This window comes from Ornithodoros turicata, chromosome 3 (assembly GCF_037126465.1).
Source record: "Ornithodoros turicata isolate Travis chromosome 3, ASM3712646v1, whole genome shotgun sequence".
NCBI classification, from domain to species: Eukaryota; Metazoa; Arthropoda; class Arachnida; order Ixodida; family Argasidae; genus Ornithodoros; species Ornithodoros turicata.
In genome coordinates, this window is record NC_088203.1 from 81,043,639 (window position 1) to 81,062,098 (window position 18,460).

General features: G+C 44.9%; 1 protein-coding gene across 1 annotated transcript in view; it reads right to left on the bottom strand.

Annotated features, from left to right (window-relative positions):
* Nucleotides 1–18,460, bottom strand: part of LOC135387397 (pregnancy zone protein-like) — a 45,976-nt gene that overhangs the window by 13,048 nt on the left and 14,468 nt on the right. The window contains exons 6-12 of the mRNA XM_064616610.1: nucleotides 15,591–15,761; nucleotides 11,994–12,244; nucleotides 9,556–9,772; nucleotides 9,305–9,471; nucleotides 6,733–6,891; nucleotides 6,571–6,651; nucleotides 1,140–1,252 (exon numbers count right to left, since the gene is read on the bottom strand). Of these exons, the coding sequence (XP_064472680.1) occupies nucleotides 1,140–1,252; nucleotides 6,571–6,651; nucleotides 6,733–6,891; nucleotides 9,305–9,471; nucleotides 9,556–9,772; nucleotides 11,994–12,244; nucleotides 15,591–15,761 (1,159 nt within the window). The remainder of the gene's footprint in view (nucleotides 1–1,139; nucleotides 1,253–6,570; nucleotides 6,652–6,732; nucleotides 6,892–9,304; nucleotides 9,472–9,555; nucleotides 9,773–11,993; nucleotides 12,245–15,590; nucleotides 15,762–18,460) is intronic.

The window sequence follows — 18,460 nt, forward strand, 5'->3', positions numbered from 1 at the left end:
CCTCCGCCTCTGGCTGTCTCGTAAAGGCGCTGTAACTTCCCATGAGCCCTTGCATGCCACAGGTGGCGCTTGCTTTTCTAAAACAAGTCTATTGTAGCCTTCTTTAGCATTTTTAGAAGCCATAACAGCGTTTTAAGATGCCGCATTAGTTCATCGAATATGCCTCGAAGTGGCTTTTACAGCTCAGTGGCGTTACCGCTTGAGGCAAGTTGACTCTCCCCAATGCATTCACGTGCTGTAGAAGATCTTTATTTTTTTTATTGCGTGTTAGCGCCGCGAAGCAACTGTGGCTATGTGCGGCGTACAGATGTGGACGTACTCTCCGAATCCCTTAACGAGCTGAACTCTCGCCCCCTCTCTCTCACACACAAAATTGCTTGGTCCCTGGCCACATCCAGCCCACCAACGCTCTGCCCTCAAAGCTCTGTTCACCTTTCTGGACACCATAGGACTTCGATTCTTAGTGTGAAGGGGCTCATTATTTCATTCCCCGTATCACCACAAGCAATGGGGTAGAGTATCGTCACTGGCGATGAAACTCCCCATTCATCATCTTACAACTTGTTTTTAAAGTTGTTGTTTTTGAGGTGAAAGTGCGAGTGCGCCTTTCAGGATCGTTTGCTGTACTTTGCTTTTCGTTTCTGCGTGTTTGCGCCTTTCGTTCTTTTTTTTTTTCTTTTTGTCGCGTCTGGTTTCCTTCAATACCTTGGTTTACTAGAAGTTGTTCGTGCACCTTTGATCAAGAGATTTGCCCTTTCTTGTCCTTTGAACAACATCGAGGGCGGAGCACTAAAAGTATTATTCAATGTACCTTGTTTCTAGGCCCCCTTCAGCATTCATGCTGTTCTGTAGCCTTTAAATGAGCACGTTTTCCTGCATAGAACACTCTGAAACACTTACAAAGCCAAAGAGCGTACCAGATAAACGTGCGTTTATCTTTTGCATTTTATTGGCCTAAATGGCTGCCTATTTCCATCGTTTTTAGTGCCTAAATTTGCGGGTCCTTCTCATCAGTATACACTCTAACGAAAAAATGAAATAAAAGAAGGCGTGTACTGTGAAGTTTGCTATGTGGTTTAACTTAACAATATCTTTGAATCAATTCATAAAGTTTGTTTAGCAATTTGCGTCCAGCTTACCAGACACAGATGGCAACATCTGCCGCAGAACAATCGCTTGGTGAAACTGTCGTTGCGTTCACTTGAAAGGTGTTCGATGATGGCAAGCTGTTCACGTTGAGGCTGTACTTGAGCTGAGGGAAATTATTTAGTTTTCTTCGGTTTCCTAGACCTTGAGTGTAGCAGTAACCATAAAAAGTAAAAAAAAAAAAAGAACATCCATGCATAGGGAACAGGAATATTAAACAGAGAATAGCCCTAAACATGATCAATTAAATTCGCTTTTTATTGCTCGAGGCAGTTTCTCCTTCACATAAACATAAATCTCCATATGCCAGGGGCCTCCGTACGTAAATGTATGGACTACGCTCTTTACTTTTTCTTTAGTAACGCGAACTTATAATCTAGTACCCCTGCCACACGGGCGTTTCGATGGTCATCGAAAGCGATGACCATCCGACATTCCGATGTTTATTGATGCTTGACCGCTGCTACACGGGCGATTCGATGTGCGCGTGGAGAAACTGACACGTCACACGTCAGATGGCACCACGCGTGGTAAGCGAGTTCAGCGCGTAAGTTTTTGTAGGATAAAACATGTCCACATAGAAGCACTGAGTGCAAAAGATTATTTTGGATCTTAAGCACCGTTTTTAATATTCATTTGTCTAGATTTTGCTTCTTTTCGTTGGTGTCATGGAAGGAGACGGCGGGTGTTTTGGGCATGCGTGACGTTGCGGGCGCAGTGGTGAAGAGTAGACAAGTAAATATACAGGGTGTGCGAGAAAACGTGTCACTGAATTTTAATAAAAAAAAACTATGCCACATAGAATCATGCGTTCAATGGCATTTGTTCTTACTAGGTTTTTGGCACCTCCTGATGTGCATGTCATGTAACCAAAGCTTCATTATGTAAATTTTGGGAACTGAACTCGGAAATTTGCCAAGTAAAGGTCACTGTTTCACCCCACCAATGTGAAGAGCGTGTCGAATTTACTCAAACTATTGACAATTGACAGGAATATTAAGGAGCTAGCGTGTCGGAAAAAATTGCCGAAAACCATGCTCTACGGAGCTCCCAGAGGATAGCGCGCGACGAATTTTTCAGCGAAATCATTGCAGTCCGACGAAAGGAGGTTGAAAACACAGCCTACACCAGCATGGTAGAAAGACATAACACAGACATAGCTTATCGCGTCAGGCTTCGGCTGGGACCATACCTTCCCTCTCCGAATTTCAGGAACTGTGACTTTTTCTGCTATCACTCTGTGGGCTGGGTTTCCAACCTCCTTTCGTCGAACTGACAGCGATTGCGCTCAAGAAGTCCTCGCGCGTTATGCTCAAGTGCCCGGAGAAGCATGACGTTCGGCTATTTTTCCCGATAGGATAGGTCCTGAATATCACTGTCAATTATCATGAATTTGAGTAAATTCTGCACAAATTTCTGCATGTTGGTGGGTTACGAAAGTAACCTTTACTTGGCAAATTTTAGAGTTCACTTCGCAAACATTTACAAAATTAAACCCACGTTACATGACATGCAGAGCAGGAGGTGGCAAAAACCTAGTAAGAACAAATGCCGTTGACCGCATGATTCTAGGTGGCGTAATTTTTTTAATTAGAGTTCAATGACACGTTTTCTGGGCAACCCTGTATGCTTCTCATTCCCTTGACCGCTCAGATTACACATACTTCTGTACTTTATTAATTGTGTTTACTAACTTTGTCGCTTTATTGCAAATTTTTCCTTACCGCTTGCTTGCTCGCTAGGTACGAGAGTGCCACCTGCAGTTTTCCATGATCATCGACAGCTGCAATCATGTATCTGGAGTCACCACCGAGTTGTTGACCATCCAGTTTAATGGCAATCAAAAGTGACCGCGCAGCAGCGTCCGGTTATCGATTATCATCGCTTTCAACTGCCATCGAAACGTACGTGTTGCAGGGGTATAAATCAGTAATGTGGATTTGACGACATAAATCGGATTCAAACCAAATCCTCGTTTTACCGATAACAGTAAATCCAATCCAAATCAAGTCCGGATTTCAATTTGCGTCGGCAAAACGAATCATTTTGAATCCCGTTTTCTATTTTCCATGTTAAATCATACCTCATGTTAAATCTGGATTTAACAAATCCGCCTCCAGATCCGGAAAGTTGGCTCCCTGAAATACTTCAACTGAAAAACCTAGGAGTGGCTTCGTCGTGTAAAAATCGCTCGGGATCCGCTACTCTTCTAAATATCTCGGTGTAGCAGGCGTCTCACATCAAGACTAACGAACGATGAATAATTGTATATTTGACCAACAGAGAGAGGTGGAGGACACAATGTCATGCACACCTATACAAAGGTGTAACATAACATGAAATTATACCTGGAAAATGGAATGACCTGAGTGGAACCTGTCGAATAATAATTTATTGTTTTGACCGCGCTTCGGAGTACAGCTGTCTTTACGTCTCGTCTCATTACATGAATACTCGTATGCGGGGCGTTTGTTTTTGTGCGTTTTTTTTTTCTTGTTGTAAGCGATGTTTTTAGAATTGTGCTTTTTTACCAAGATCTATGAGAGTGCAGCACACATGCTGTTTCTGCAAGTGGGTTATACAGTCCTATGAAGTAATTGTCAGAAGTGAGTATGACCGCTTGACTCGAATTAAGTGTCTTAAAAAGGTGGATTTTTATGCTTTTCCCTAGGGTCACCGAATACGAGTGGAAACAGGTTAATACTACTGGGAAAATATTGTCATGCCCTCGCTGTTGCTGCAAACAGCTTTTAAGTCGGAACGAGACGCAGTCGCGGCTGAAATATCAATATGTATTCGCAACAGCTATTCGCGCATCGTCGCCGTCCGTTCGTAACCTGAGAGCTTTGTTAGTTACACAACAGGTTCTAAGTTACACTTACAGTTACATGACTGGAAAGCAGTTAAGGTACTGAAACTAAAATGTAACTCAGTCACAGTTACGGGCACCCATCCAATATAATTGAGAGAGTTTTTGATTTGCTACATGTTATCTGCATTTAGAGTGGAACAACGTTTCCCACAAAATAATTTGAAGGGACGGCCGCATCTGTTTCAGTCGATTTTTAAAATATAGTGTGATTTCATTCCTCGTGGACCACTGACCACAGTACCGAAAATCCCAGGCGAAAGAGTGACGTGGTTTCACTGTTATTCGACGGAACACACGACAAGAGGACACGCCGGATGTTGAGGGTATGCCGGAATTCCCTCTCTGGAAAAACGAGAAAACGTCACTCCCTAAGAACCAATGACGGTGCGACCTTGAGGAAAGGAATGCCGCGACCGGGCGGGCGTCTCATAGAGTAACGGGGCGTCTGGACGGCACCTTTCGTCCTGTGATCGCCGCACTCTCACTGTCCGCTTCGGGCGCATTCACACATGCCAACTTTCTGTATGACACTCAGAATCTTGCCTTGGCTTGGCTTTACATAAGCTGATGCGTCATCAATTTCTTTACAGGGATTTTGCACGAGCGTTAGTGCCAGATGACAGGTGTGGCACATATTACAAGCTCTGACGCTAAGAAATGTCGCGTTTCCATACTGCTAAGCACATATTAAGTGCAATCTCGAGCGAAAATATCGCAACCAGGCGCAGTTAAAGTTAGCAGGCTGCGGCTTGACAAAGTAAGCGAGCGGCAGGGAGGGTCCATGAAGGACCCAAACCGCCTTGAGGGAGGACAGGTCTTGGCGCCAACTTCAGTCAACAAGTCAAGATGCGGCTTGCTTATTTCGCCAAAAGATCATCATTATCTTAAAAAAAATGCTTATTGGTATGTTTGTGTGTGTGGGAGGGGTGGAATAACATAAAATTATTTCTCCGCTACGCATGCAGGATTTGAACCCGTGTTAGGTAGTACGGCACGAACGAAATCACATCACGCAATCGGTAGTCACGTGGCAATACCCCTCTCGTTCATTGGCTAGAGCACCACCAACTTTCTGAAGTTTTCGGTCGGCGATTGATTCGGAGCAACTTGAGTTGGTCGCGGTCGTTGTTGTTGGCCGAATCGGACCAACTCCAAAGTTGGTCACAGTTAGTGGAGAAAGTTGGCCCGTGTGAAGGCAGTCTATATGGCAGGGCATTCCTTTTGAGAACGAGCTAAGCTCGCACCATGTGGAGCACGGCGGTGCAGGACTTCTTCGTCCTTTGTAGCGTGTAACTACAGGTTCAATCCAAATCCCTCTAAAAAAACGTGATTCAACCCAAATCCTACCCATTAATTGGCCGCCAATTAAATCCCAATCAAATCCACACGCGTCTAGTGTGGATCTAAATCAAATCTAGCAGTCGTAGAATCATATCCACAACACTGATCTAAACGCGCATTCAGAATATGATGTTAATTAATGGATGACAATGATGACATGATGACAATTCAACACAACGTGGGCGTAGCTGGCATTTTTTGAGGATGTATCAGGATAACATTTGTTTTGAATGGTATAGCCTGATCCTGTGGAAGCACGCAACACGTGATGCACCACAAAAAACCACACGAAAATTTCTTGAGGTGTATTCATAACACGCCTTATTTTCATGCCAACTATCATGGCGACGCTCGTAGAGTTCGACGCAACACGATACAGGCATTGCGAGAAGCTTCAAAGCGCATGCGCCAACACCGGCAAAGAGAAAGATGTAGGGGACGGATAGCTTGACACGTGGGTTCTTCGTCGCCATCCACACGAAACGACCTTTCTTTATGCGCCCAACGGCGCGAATGCAAAGCTCCCGCTTCATTCGGTGATACTTTTACGGTGGGAAACGGAAGAACCATACACCGACATTTATGCCTTTCATGTTTCGGCAGTTGACACATTATACGCATTGCGAGAAAAAACTTCGCCAACTCGCATCACACCCTACAGCTTACTTTTATGTCAACAAACATGGCGTCAACAGAAGTGGCTGGGCATGCGCGTACGCGTACCCAGAAATGGTCCATTAATAATTCGGGGCTTTACGTCGCGACTCGCGAGATAGCTGTGAGCGCGAGCGATGCCGTAGTGGTCGGGTCTGTGGATTAATTTTGTTCCCCTGAGGGTTCTTTGTCGTGCGCCGAAATCTCGACACACAGCGCACCTTATTTAGCGTCCCTCGCGGAAGACGGCGTGTCCTTATACCCTTTCACCAAGTTGCCACTGTCCTCGGCTGGGTTTCAACCCTGGATCTTGGGATCAGCTGACGGGCACGCTACTGACTGAGCCAGCAAGGCCGGCGAGAGTATGGTGTGTGAGATGTGTCTTTAGATAAAATCAGTGCAAACCTTACAAATCGCGCCGCAGAAATAAGTCCGTGACGTTCATGCGAGTGAGTCTGCGGACATGATAAATGACCTCTCAACAGCAGGAAAGTCATCACGCAGATTCGAGCAAAACAAGCAACATCGAGTACAATCGACTACAAAGGTACGCTCACAAAGTTAACAGCACAGCCAATCCCTCCTGGACGAATCGTGGTTAGAAACCCAGTGGCAGTTGAGTTTTCGAGGACTCGGTGCTACATGGGAATAAAAAGAAAAATATACCATGTAAGAAACATTTGGCGGATCCTCGGCGCCATTTGGCTTTTATCACTTACCTGGTACTCGAACTTGTTTTCGTCAGTTATGATGAAGTCAACCGAACGAGGGGTGCTATAGCCGTTTGTAGTGGATAGGGTGAGCATCATCGAGACGTGAGGTCTGTACGTGGTCTCAAGGACATAGTGGTACAGTGCATGGATGCCAACAGCATACGCCTACAACGGTTCACTATATCCGTCATTCAAAAAATAAAAACGTAACCGGCTATAAAGTCTCTACAAGCTACAAGACAGAGTGTTGCAGCACGACACACTAACGGTGAGCAATATAGAGACATGTCTCTAGGGGTCCATCGGCTATTCTTCACTTTGAACCGTCTTTCCATGCTTCAGCACGTCTGAAGGGATTTTTCAAATAACTACGAGGTTATACACATTGTTTAGGGCTACCATGAACTATGCCTGGCTACCAGTAGACCGCTTATTGATGAGTGGTTATAGAGCTTGTGAGCAAATAATGACAGCAAATTGTGACAGAAAACAGACGCAGCTCTCGGCGCGACGAAGCTCCGACCCTGAAGAGGGCACCAATTAGAGTTGCCAGATGGCAAAGGCTACATGTAGCCAATCTCGCGTAGGCAAATTGTAGCCAACTAAGCAAGGCTCTCTGTAGCCGAAAAGTGAGCCAACACTTCATAATACGTGTTCTTACCTACTACTTACCAACATCTAAAGCTCACAAAAACAACACTGGTCAGTACCGCATACTGATCAAGCACCTGCCAGTACTGAACTTCAGCAATGATTTACCTAACCATTGATAGGATCGACTCAATTGTAATCGGATCATTGTAATCAAAATAGAGGTATATTGTTCCCGACAGGAAATATACAGGGTTTCTCAGTTAAATCCCCCGGCTAAATAATTCGCGAACCGATGCACCAGTCGAAGAACTTTCTTTTTTACAAGTATCTGTCCGATACAGCTTACAACCTGGGCACCGTCTGAATGAGTGGGAGGCGCTCATTATTTAAATAAAAATTCAAATGAGTTTCGTAAAAAAACGTAACTTCTAAAGCAGGGCGCCGTCGGCATTAAGATGAGTACTGCCCCTTTTGGGACCTTCAGTGGACACCTTTTAGAGAAAAATCTGCCACCAAAGCTGGTCATTTGTTGCAGTAATTAATTGGTTTCGGTTTACATATTTTTGTCGCGGCTGGTCACGGTGAAGCGCAAAAGGACGCTCTTCCACTCCCATGTCCACCAATGAATTACGTCCTTACACCAATGAATTACACCAATGAATTACGTCCTTTTGCACTTCGCCGCGACCAGCCGCGACAAAAATATGTAATCCGAAACCAATTAATTACTGCAACAAATGACCCGCTTTGGTGGCAGATTTTTCTCCAAAAGGTGTTCACTGAAGGTCCCCAAAGGGATAATACCCATTTTAATGGCGACGGCGCCCTGCTTTAGAAGTTACGTTTTTTCACGAAACTCATTTTAATTTAAATAATGAGCGCCTCCCACTCATTCACACGGTGCGCAGGTTGTAGGCGGTATCCGACAGATACTTGTAAAAAAGAAAGTTCTTCGACTGGTGCACCGGTTCGCAAATTATTTAGCCCGGGGATTTAAGTGAGACACCCTGTATATGTGTGAGGTGTTTAGTTTCACTGTAATGCACAAACCATGCCACATGCGGAAAGAGATTACCCACGTTATATTGCTGAAACACTGAGGGACGAGACACTTTTAGTTGGTTCTTATCGTCTTCAAAGCACTGCATGCCAGCCCCTTCTCGGTACGGTATGTCACCATAGTTGAGCAAAAGACAAACCCCCGCTTGAAAAAACAAAAAAAAAATCATTTTCTTTCTGTTTCGCAGTATTTCTCAGTATTCCGAATAGCAAACTTCGATATTACAGCGCCAGCTGAAACCGAAAGTAGCGAAAGTTGACTACTTATAGCCAAATCTGGCAACCGTTGGCACAACTTGAAGAGCGGGTCGTGCAGGTCTATTCCTCGTGAGCGTGTAGCTTCGAGACATATCCCCGAATTCCACTTTTCGTGACTGCCTTTGTCACTATGTGTGCGTGTGCACCGCCTGCAGTGCCAATATGGATTGCATCCAACCGAGTGATACTACGGTGCCCCGCAAAAGGACAAGGCCAGCTACGAGGAGCTCACCAACCTCTCCCAATGGTGTGAAGGCAGACATGATTTCCCTCTATTGCGTGGTAGCCACCTGTGCAGTTGTAAACAAGACTGCTTGTCAGCCGCTGAACATGACTGTGATAAAGGCTAACATACGTAAGAGTCTGCAGGCTGACGTGCGTTCCCGGGTAAGGTAAGGTGTGATAGCAAAACAGGCTCAACAGAGACGCATATTTTAAGAACAGTTAGGTTTCTTATTTTTTCCCATGGCTAATGTTGGGCTCCGGTTTGTAATCTTCAACATGCTACACTTGCCCTTTGCCAACACGTTACACATTTGTCGCCCAATCGATGCATGCTAAAAATCAACGGTACACATCTTAACGATATTCAATGGAACCGTATCGGCGCTGCTGCATGTAAGAGAAGCAACCGTCCGCTGGGGACTGATAGGATGCACTCTCATACCTCTGTGTAAGGCGTTACTCCACCGACGTTCAACTGTTCAATCAAGTACTCCGACACTGGTGCTGCGGGTGTCATGTCCTGGCCAATCTGGAACATGGCATGTAGGACGTATCCAGCAGTTTCCACTTGTTCGTTGTATGTACTGGCAGACCAGTAGGTGTAGTAATCTGACAGAGCGGAAATATTACGAAGCTGTATCCGATAACTGTTTCCGATTATAAAGAAATAAAACGTAATGGAATCAAACTTACAATAATGGTCAGCATTAGCAAGGAGTGTGCCGATGAGTTCAGAGGCCTTGGCTTCTTCTCCTATTCTTGCAGACAGGAAGGCGTACATTGCCAACGAGTGATTGTTGAGCGTGGGTTGTGCTTCCACACATTGCGCGACGCTCTTGTAGAAGTCGTAGTCCTTTTCTCTCACTCTGATAACCGACAGCCCCACGTACAGAGTCAAATGCGCCGGACTCTATGGATTTGGAAGATATTTGGAATCAGTAATCCAATGCACACATCCGCCTTCCTTTATGCACACGTTGTTAAGCCGATTAAAAATATCACTGAAAGACGACACAATCAATATGATGTCCTCTTACGTACGTTTTTTTTATTTCGTTAACTTCCCCACGTGTACATGTCTAAAGTTTTCTCTTTGCCCTATATCTGTCGTCTAGTGTAACTTTGAACAATCTGAATGTAAATGCTGAACAGCATTCACAGAAGATTAAAAAAGAAGCAACACTCCCTTCGCTTCGCTCAGCATCTGTTCGTCAGGTATTTATGTGCAGTGCGCAAGGGATCAGGCTAAAGGTGGGGTCCCATAGCCTCGATTTGAGCAGCAGCAGCAGAGCAACAGCAGCGGAGCAGCAGTGCTGCAGCGACACGAGCGGTCCCATAGCACTGGGCGAGAGCAGCAGCGCTGCCGAGCTGCAGAAATTCCCTGCTGCTCTCGTATCCGAATTTTTTGTTGCTGTGCTGGTGGTGGTGGTGGTGGTGGTGATAGGGCTTGCCGTTGTCGGCCTCACGGCCGTTGCTGTGCTGCCCTGTTGCTCTGCAGCCTGAGCAGCCGGTCTCGAAAGCCAATCAGGAGGCTGGTTGGTATTGTTCTCGTTCGACGGTGTTTAGGGTTAGCAGGGCGGTGAGTGAGGCAGAAGGTTTGTTTCTGGTTGTTCTGCGATTTGATTCTGAAGACCTGGATACGCTTGTGATTGCCAGTAGTTTGCAGCGAGTGTTCAATCATCGGGACTGCGTGAAGTGCGCTTTCAGGACATAATTCAGTTCATAAAGTTCAATAAAGTGTTCGACCGAACCTACGTGATACATATGTTGTGTACCAGTTGTAGCTACATGTTCGCTTGTTTTCTGGAAAGTACTTCAAAACCCGTGACGTGATAACGTGCAAGCACTGAAAATCCATGCCGTGTGAAAACCAAACCGAACAAATTTCTTGTGGTCGGTATTCCAAGATCTTGCTAGGCGGTTGTAAATGAAACTGACCCTTGAAAAGGGTTAGATGGAGATAGACAACGTTCAGACAACAAAAAAAAGTTCGATAGAGATAGATAATGAACCCATTCCTTGTGAAAGCAGGCAGAAAGCAGTGAGTACTAGCAGAAGGGGCCTTTGTTTTCGTTAGACAGTTTTATTTCACTAAGAGCAACGTACGCATTTGACCACCGTAAATCAAAATGTCGAATACTATAGTAACGAGGCAATATTTATACGACAAAATCCCGTAGAAGAATCTCCACACAACACAGCTAGGACTGTTCTGCACAGCAGTAGGACGAACCTACGTTGAATGTCATGAAACTGACTACACATGAGCGAAGAGTCAATCAGGTAATACGAGGCTCAGACCACCACCACACTCATCTTAAAGTTCACTTATGAGCTCCAAATCCACAATATATCTTTCACACAAACGCCTTTCACCTAGGATTGCGTTCCTAGGTGTGTGCACTAAAAGGCTTAGCCGCTGCGTACGCCTTCGGAATGTACGAAATGTAAACAATGACACAGTTGCCAACACGTTTTGTGTTTCCTAAGCCGCTGCTGCCACTAATTCAAAACGAAGCTATGGGACGCCTCCAGCAGCAGAGCAGCGGCAGCAGAAAGCTGCTCTGCTACCATGTTGCCGTGTTGCTGCTGCCGCACCGCTGCTGCTGCTCGCATAAAGCTATGGGACCCGGTCCTAACGTCATTGCGAAAAAAAAAAAAAAACAGAAGAAATTTCACATGTTATCTCATGATGTTGCAATAGATAATGGCACTGTGGTGGCCACAGGTACACCAGTGAATGGATTTCATACGTCTGCATAAAGGGTGGTTAACGCAACTTAAACGAAGCTATTAAGAAAATGCAATTTACGAGACGACAGTCTCAGGTGTGTCAGATTATTTTCGCGCGTGGTATTTAAAATTCCACCTACTATAGGCACTTAGCGAGCAACGAATTTGTTGCTTTTCTCTGCCTTAAAATGTATATTAAAATAATGTAGTCAATCTTAACTTTTAGTAATTAGGGACGATGCAAATTATAGTCCGACTTCCACAGGACGACTGCCAATTAAATTCCGTTGCTCTCTCCTTCGCATTATGCACCCTGTATATAGTTTGGTCACGGCCTCTTTGCCAGAAGCATGGCCACGAACTGCTCTCTCCACAATCCGAGGTACAGCCATACAAACCATAAATGCAGGATTTCCTTGACCCGTTTCCCTGTAGCAACCTGTGGAAGGATCCTGCAGGGATTTCAAATACTGTATGCTTTGAGCGATTTCGGCGTCGCTGATACCAGTGGGGTCATTCATGACGCTTGACGCATCTGCCAGAGCCTGTACGGCGAACGCTGTCAGAAAGACACTCCGTTCGTTGTCGGCACCACTATAGCTTCCATAGGAACCGTCTCTGGCCCTGAATGCCTTCTGCCTTTCATATGCTACGAGGAAGGAGATTGCATGGCGTTACTCTTAGCGTGATAACTACAGTACAACATTGTTGGGGTAAAAGGCTAGACACAGACCTGACGAAACGCGTTCGACTTTCATGTTGCACCCCTCAGCATGGCCAATACCCAATAGATGACGGGGACAGATCATTGAACTTATTTTTTTTTTACTAATTTTCACTAGCAAACATCCCCGTACACAGCATATTTGTAAGTGTCTCGATAAATAAGCCATGAGATGATTTTAATTCACTAGTTACTTTTATATTATTCATTAACTTTTCAGTAAAGTCTTTCAGGGAAACGTTAGATAGCAGGGTTTGAGCCAATCTCTATTTAAAGCCACCCTCTTTTTAAAATGTCCTGAAATGAACACGTGCTCAGAGATATCGATCACGACATTTTTCTGTACAAGTAAGCGGAAAGCAAGCGCGTCAAGACCGCAAGAAGGACACGGCCTTTGGAGTCCATTGTGGTGGTGGTTGTGATGAAACTACTTGCCGTATTCGGTCACGCTCAGACGTGCAACGGCACGACTATCGCATAGAAGAGGGTGACGGATATAGTACATACTCCCTCAAGACTTTTGCTAAAGAAGGTGGGATTTTAAATAATGAATTTAATTCTGCTATCTCACACTTTCCCGAAAGTCTCTACTTAAAAAAAGTTCAGTCTTGATTTCTTTGGTAATCAGTCATCTAGTATTTACATGCTCTCTTCGACAGAATGCATGCCTACAGAAAACTCATAAACTCATCTCTGCTGCTCTCGCAAGTTTTTATTTAAAACCTGTATCGGACAAAAAAAAAAATCCCTGTATGTATCAGCTGTTGCAACTAATCGCGTTCTTGATTCCGTGCAGATATACTTTCGATTTTCGGTATACTTTCGGTATACTTGTAAATTTTGGTGTGTAATGTACCGGATGTTTTTTTTATTTATTTTCGACACAATTTTTTTATAAAAGGCTATTAGAGCTGCATAAATTTAGTTTTAGCAGGTGGCTTATGCAGCCAGGCGGACATCCTGTAGAACAGCTATTGGAACTATACTGGACGACTAACTAGCTAAGCATAGTTAATTAACTTAGTATTATTAATTTGACGCTTTCTGGGAAATGCGACATAGCAGAATTGGAGCCAGTTTTAATTCAAATCAATCGTCCATATTAAACACCCTGAGAAGCGAACGTACCTCGTAAATTCCGAGTTTTGCTATGGAAATGAACCGAAAACCAGAACTACGAACTGCTCGAGCGCAGAAAGAGCGACGGTCATACCACGTGAGAGGGTCACATGCTTTGGAACGATTGAGCTGATTGGAGTACGCGCTCATCTCTTGGACAAAAAAATAATAATGGTGCCGTGACGTTACACGTAAGGTTTGACTGCCTATCGTATGGCGACATGTTGCCCGTGCGGCAGGGTAGGACTGCGGATGATATCCATCACCTGGAGTTCTTTTGACATGCGCACGAAATCTCCGACACACCGTGCTGGAAGCAATGTTTACCTTCCTCGCATGGCTACCGTCGTCGCCCGGGTTTGAACCCGCGATCTTGAGCTAAGCAACCGAACACGTTACCGACTAAGCTACAGAGGAGGACATCCGTTGGACAGATAGACGACCGGGCCCAGATAAGGACAAGGTCGTGTCTTTTCTGCGCTAGAGAAGTTCGTAGTTCTGGTTTCAGCTCATTTGAATAGCAACATTTGGAAATCTATATCTCAAGATACGATCGCTTCTTTAGGTGTTTAATAAGGGCGATGGATTTGAATACAGACTGGCTTCAATTCTGCCATCTCGCATTTCCCAGAAAATATCTAAATAATAACTCAATTAATGAAATGTAGCTAATTAGTTGTCCAGTAGTTGCATACGCTGTCCTACAGGCCGTCAGCCTGGCCGTGTAACGCAACTGCGAAACGAAATTTATGCACCTCTAATAGTATTTTTATAGAAAAAAACAGTGCCGAATAAAAAAAAAAGAAACACTCTCTGCATCAATGTATGTTAAATATATTCTGAACAGATATACTCTTCAAACAGATGTCACGTGGTACAGAGCTTTGACAGCTGGCTCTAACTTTGTTATGCATTATATGCTTTTTTTGTTCATCACGCCAAGAACCCGACACAGGGGGACGACATGGGTTCTTACCGTGATGAATTCCAGTTATCAGCTCGCTTGCTTTCTAGCAATTATTGCACTTTCTTTGTGCTCCTTTTCCCTAACTTTATTTCGTCTGCGCAATGTGCATACTGCACTTAACTTGTCTCCAATTTTCCATAATCTTTCATCGCAGCATTCCTTTGGGTTGAAAGTCAAATTCCGGTTCACAAATCAATCTCTCATAATTTCAAATTACAATCAGATCAGATTGTAACAACAGGGCGGGTGAAGTTCATTTGAAATAGGATTCGCGAAATTCATCTTGCATTAATACGAAAGAGAAGCGTGGCCTGTCAGTTCGTATTTATCAAACTTGTTTTCTGCTGTTTTAGCAGCACGTTCCTCGTTCAGGAACATAACTTCAACCGCGAACTTTGCTCCTTACTGACATTTAATCAGTTAGTTATAATGGTATAATAAGTTATAATGGTGAAGGTTGACGGCCGAGGACTGGACAATCATTCCCTTCCTCACCCTTTTTTGCCCCCTTACACTTCTGATACACTCATTCGGGGAACTTGGACTCGTTTCACTCTTATTTAGCGTACCGTTTAGAGATGTTTGTCTACTCTACTGGTGCCGCCGACTATTTCTTACAGTGTGGTATTCACTTAACTAAATTCTTGGGGTGAAACAGTCAGAATGAAATAGATTTTTAGTCGAAAATGTATATGAGCAGCCACCACTTGCACAGATAAGCAAACTTGGGCATGGCAGCAAAGCCCACTTCGTTTGCATTTGAGGACATTTGAGGGTTTCGAGGACATATTTTCTGGCACAGAAATCAGGAAGCCTTCAAATGAGGAATAGTGCACGCCGCACCCCAAGTCCTCGTCGGGCACTTACATATTGCAAGGACAGTTGGCATATAAAAAATGACCTACGTGTAACATTTTACGCTGCCAGAGCATTATACTGTATGCGTCAGCCCTTATCGAAAGTGGCATCATGACTGAGAGGTGACTCGGTCTCGAATCCGTGCAGCGGCTCTGTTAACTTTCTCAGATATTTTCTCAGACGTCTTAAGACGTGTGTCGGTGCAGTTCTCTGCGCAGTCGGCCCAGGACGCACGATCGCTCTCCATGCAGCATACCGCCCCACGGCAAACATGCAGAGCCCTCGATGTGTGTGGTAAATAGAGAGAGTGAAGCTGTATGTACTTGCCTGCAATAAGGTTTTCTTTGAACTGGTAGCTGTCTTGTCCTGTGGCTTGGGTGTAATTGTAAAGGTACGCATTAACTGTCAAGTATGCCAATGTTGCCTCAGCGTAGGAAAACATCAGACTAGTCAGAGCAGGTTCAACATCGATATAGCCCCTTCTCGGCATACGATCACCTAGAAGAACATGCAACGATTGAGTTGAGTTTGAGTTTCAGTGTTACAAAAAAAAAAAAAAAAGGAAGGAACCAAGGATCGACATTCTTCCACAGTATACCGCTACCGGAAGCCCGGAAGGCTACAGCGTCTACCGCACCCAATCAACAGATTAGAATCTGAGCCACGCACGCTGTCATTGGTTCCGGTAGGCACGGTAACTTTACGGCGACGATACCAACGGTATACTAAAACCAGTGTGGTACGTAGAGCCTTACTAGTGGCGGCGCTACCGTATCCGTTACTTTTTTTCGGTAGCGGAGTAGAGATCGCGCTACGTTTTTAGATTGGTAACGAAAGAAGCACTTCTGTTACAAATTTGCTGTAGCGCAGTCTTTGAGCGCTACCGCTACCGCTACTTCCCGAGCTCAGGTTCGCGACAACTCGACTTCGACCTACATCAAGCCTCCACTCTGCCTGCCTTCGAACAAGCTGCCCAATATCACGGCCCATTCAACGAAGACCCGGCAAAAAGCCGGAAAGGAGGGCACAGAGGTCATTATCTTACAAAGAGGCTGTGCCCCCATGTGTTCCCTATTTGGGATTAACCTTCTTGGAGAATCGGTGTATGGTTGGAGTTGTCCGCAAACTGAGGTCACTCCTAGTGCATTGTGGAGCCGTCCCCGCTAGCTATGAATCATGAAGCTGCTACTTTTAACACAGGGTTGGGTCCACATGGCATTGCCCCACGTACGCTTAGGTGCTTGAGCGCTGCCATTTCCTGTCCGCTGCAATGGAGGGAACGGTAGCGTGGTGTTGAGATGTCTACTATGCGTCTCGGTACGAAAGCTTATCTCTGCGTCAAAGAAGTCAACGTCCAATTTGAAAATGCACACCAAGGAATGTTTACTAACTTTTCGTTCCGGGCAAGCTCAGTTCTTTTTGTAACAAAGCTGTAGAGCTTTTAGCGGTAGGTTTGCTTTGTGCTTTGTTTGCTTTAGGCGAGGAGAAAAAGATATGCGGGATATCGACGAAAGCGGGTTTTAGTAAATCTGTAAAAATGGTTTTCCAAATTATAGCCTTCAGGCGACCTACGTGTAACCTGCATTGCACGTCGATTTATTATTTTATTTTATTATTTATTATTTTGAGGCGTTTGAAGTACGTAATCAACGATGCTGTTCGTTTCTTTCCTAAGAAGTATCGCATGAAGTATCGCGTTACTTTTCGGTATTACGCTACTTTTTTCGCGTAGCGGATACAATACTGACTTAAACACACTATTGTTCCGTACGTACATCAGACGGGTGTTTACGAACCAGTGTTCGATTCGCTGCCCCATGGTCGTCCTTCTCTTATTTCTATTCAAGTGAACCTCTGCATGCAATACGGGGATAAGCCCTTTCCAATGTTGGTGCTGCAACGGCATCGAAGCGTCAGTATGTACTTACCAGAGAAAATTTACGACCGTATAGCAATTCATTGGCCTACTACGGGACGGTAAGAAACGGGAAACGCGTATGTGTCAATGAGACGGACAGTCATACGGGTCTCTTTTCTACACGTGTAGCTTAGTGGTTGATTACTATGCGGACGTAAACTTCGACCTCCGCTCGAGAGACATGTTCTTCCAACCTTACATGACTGTGTTGTCAGAGTTAGCGGGCGTTGCAACCGGGAAAACGTATGCATTCATACCTCATGATGGTATGTCATACTATCATGGTCATATATAGGACATTATTTCCAAGAGCGTGCTCATTTTACAGCACAATGAGCCTGGTCATAGCTGCTCCACTACACAAAGGTGACTTCATCAGATTACCATAGCTGAGCCAACAAGTTTGACTCGTAGAATTTTCCTTTTTAATGCGTTAGCATTAGAACCCTCAAGTTGGAAAATCGTGACCGTCTGTCTGTCGGTTGTGTGAAGCGTCTGTCTGTCGGATGGTTGTGTGAAGCCTCGAGTTGAGACATAAGGAGTTGGATATGAGAAGAGAAGTATATAGTTTGATTTAGATAGTGGGTGGTTGCTGGGATGTGGTGGTGTTGGTGTAATGTGGTTGTGTGTGGCGGTGGTGGTGTTGTAGTGGTGATAAGAGGAACATATGACAAGAAAACGTATAGAACGCAAAAAATAAAATACATAAGAGAATACGTCTAATGCTATCGCATTTCGGCAGCATTAATTATATTAATCGCCGTTCAAATTTTTGTGCCACCAAAACCCTGTGTACGCGGCGTTATATCGAAAATGGGAATAAGTCACGCTCCTAGATTTTCTTCTCCTTCTACTATAGATCGCAGACCTTACGTGAAACAATGTCAACAGGTCATGCATGTAGAGTAGAGTATACAGGAAAAAATCTTTCCAGGAGCAGTATTGCAAGCCATGCTGCCCCGCGACCGTTCGGCCATATTCCACGACACGGTCCACCAAGGCAGACTGCGTTAACAAACGTGCTGACACCCTAGGAAGAAGAGCAGGCTCCCTTTTGCCCCCCCCCCCCCACCCCATCCACCGCATACGCGGATTTGAAGAGAGTCCTGGACATCGGGGTAGATGCGCACGTGAAGAGATCCCCACAAAAGTTTACGTAACGCGCGAGCAGTGTACTTTTTCTTCAGCGCGATACCCTAGTGGCGGGCGGAAGCAGGCCAGTTCACTCCTTCAGAAGGTTGGCCAAGTGCGGCGTTGGTAGCGACACAGCGCGGTAGTT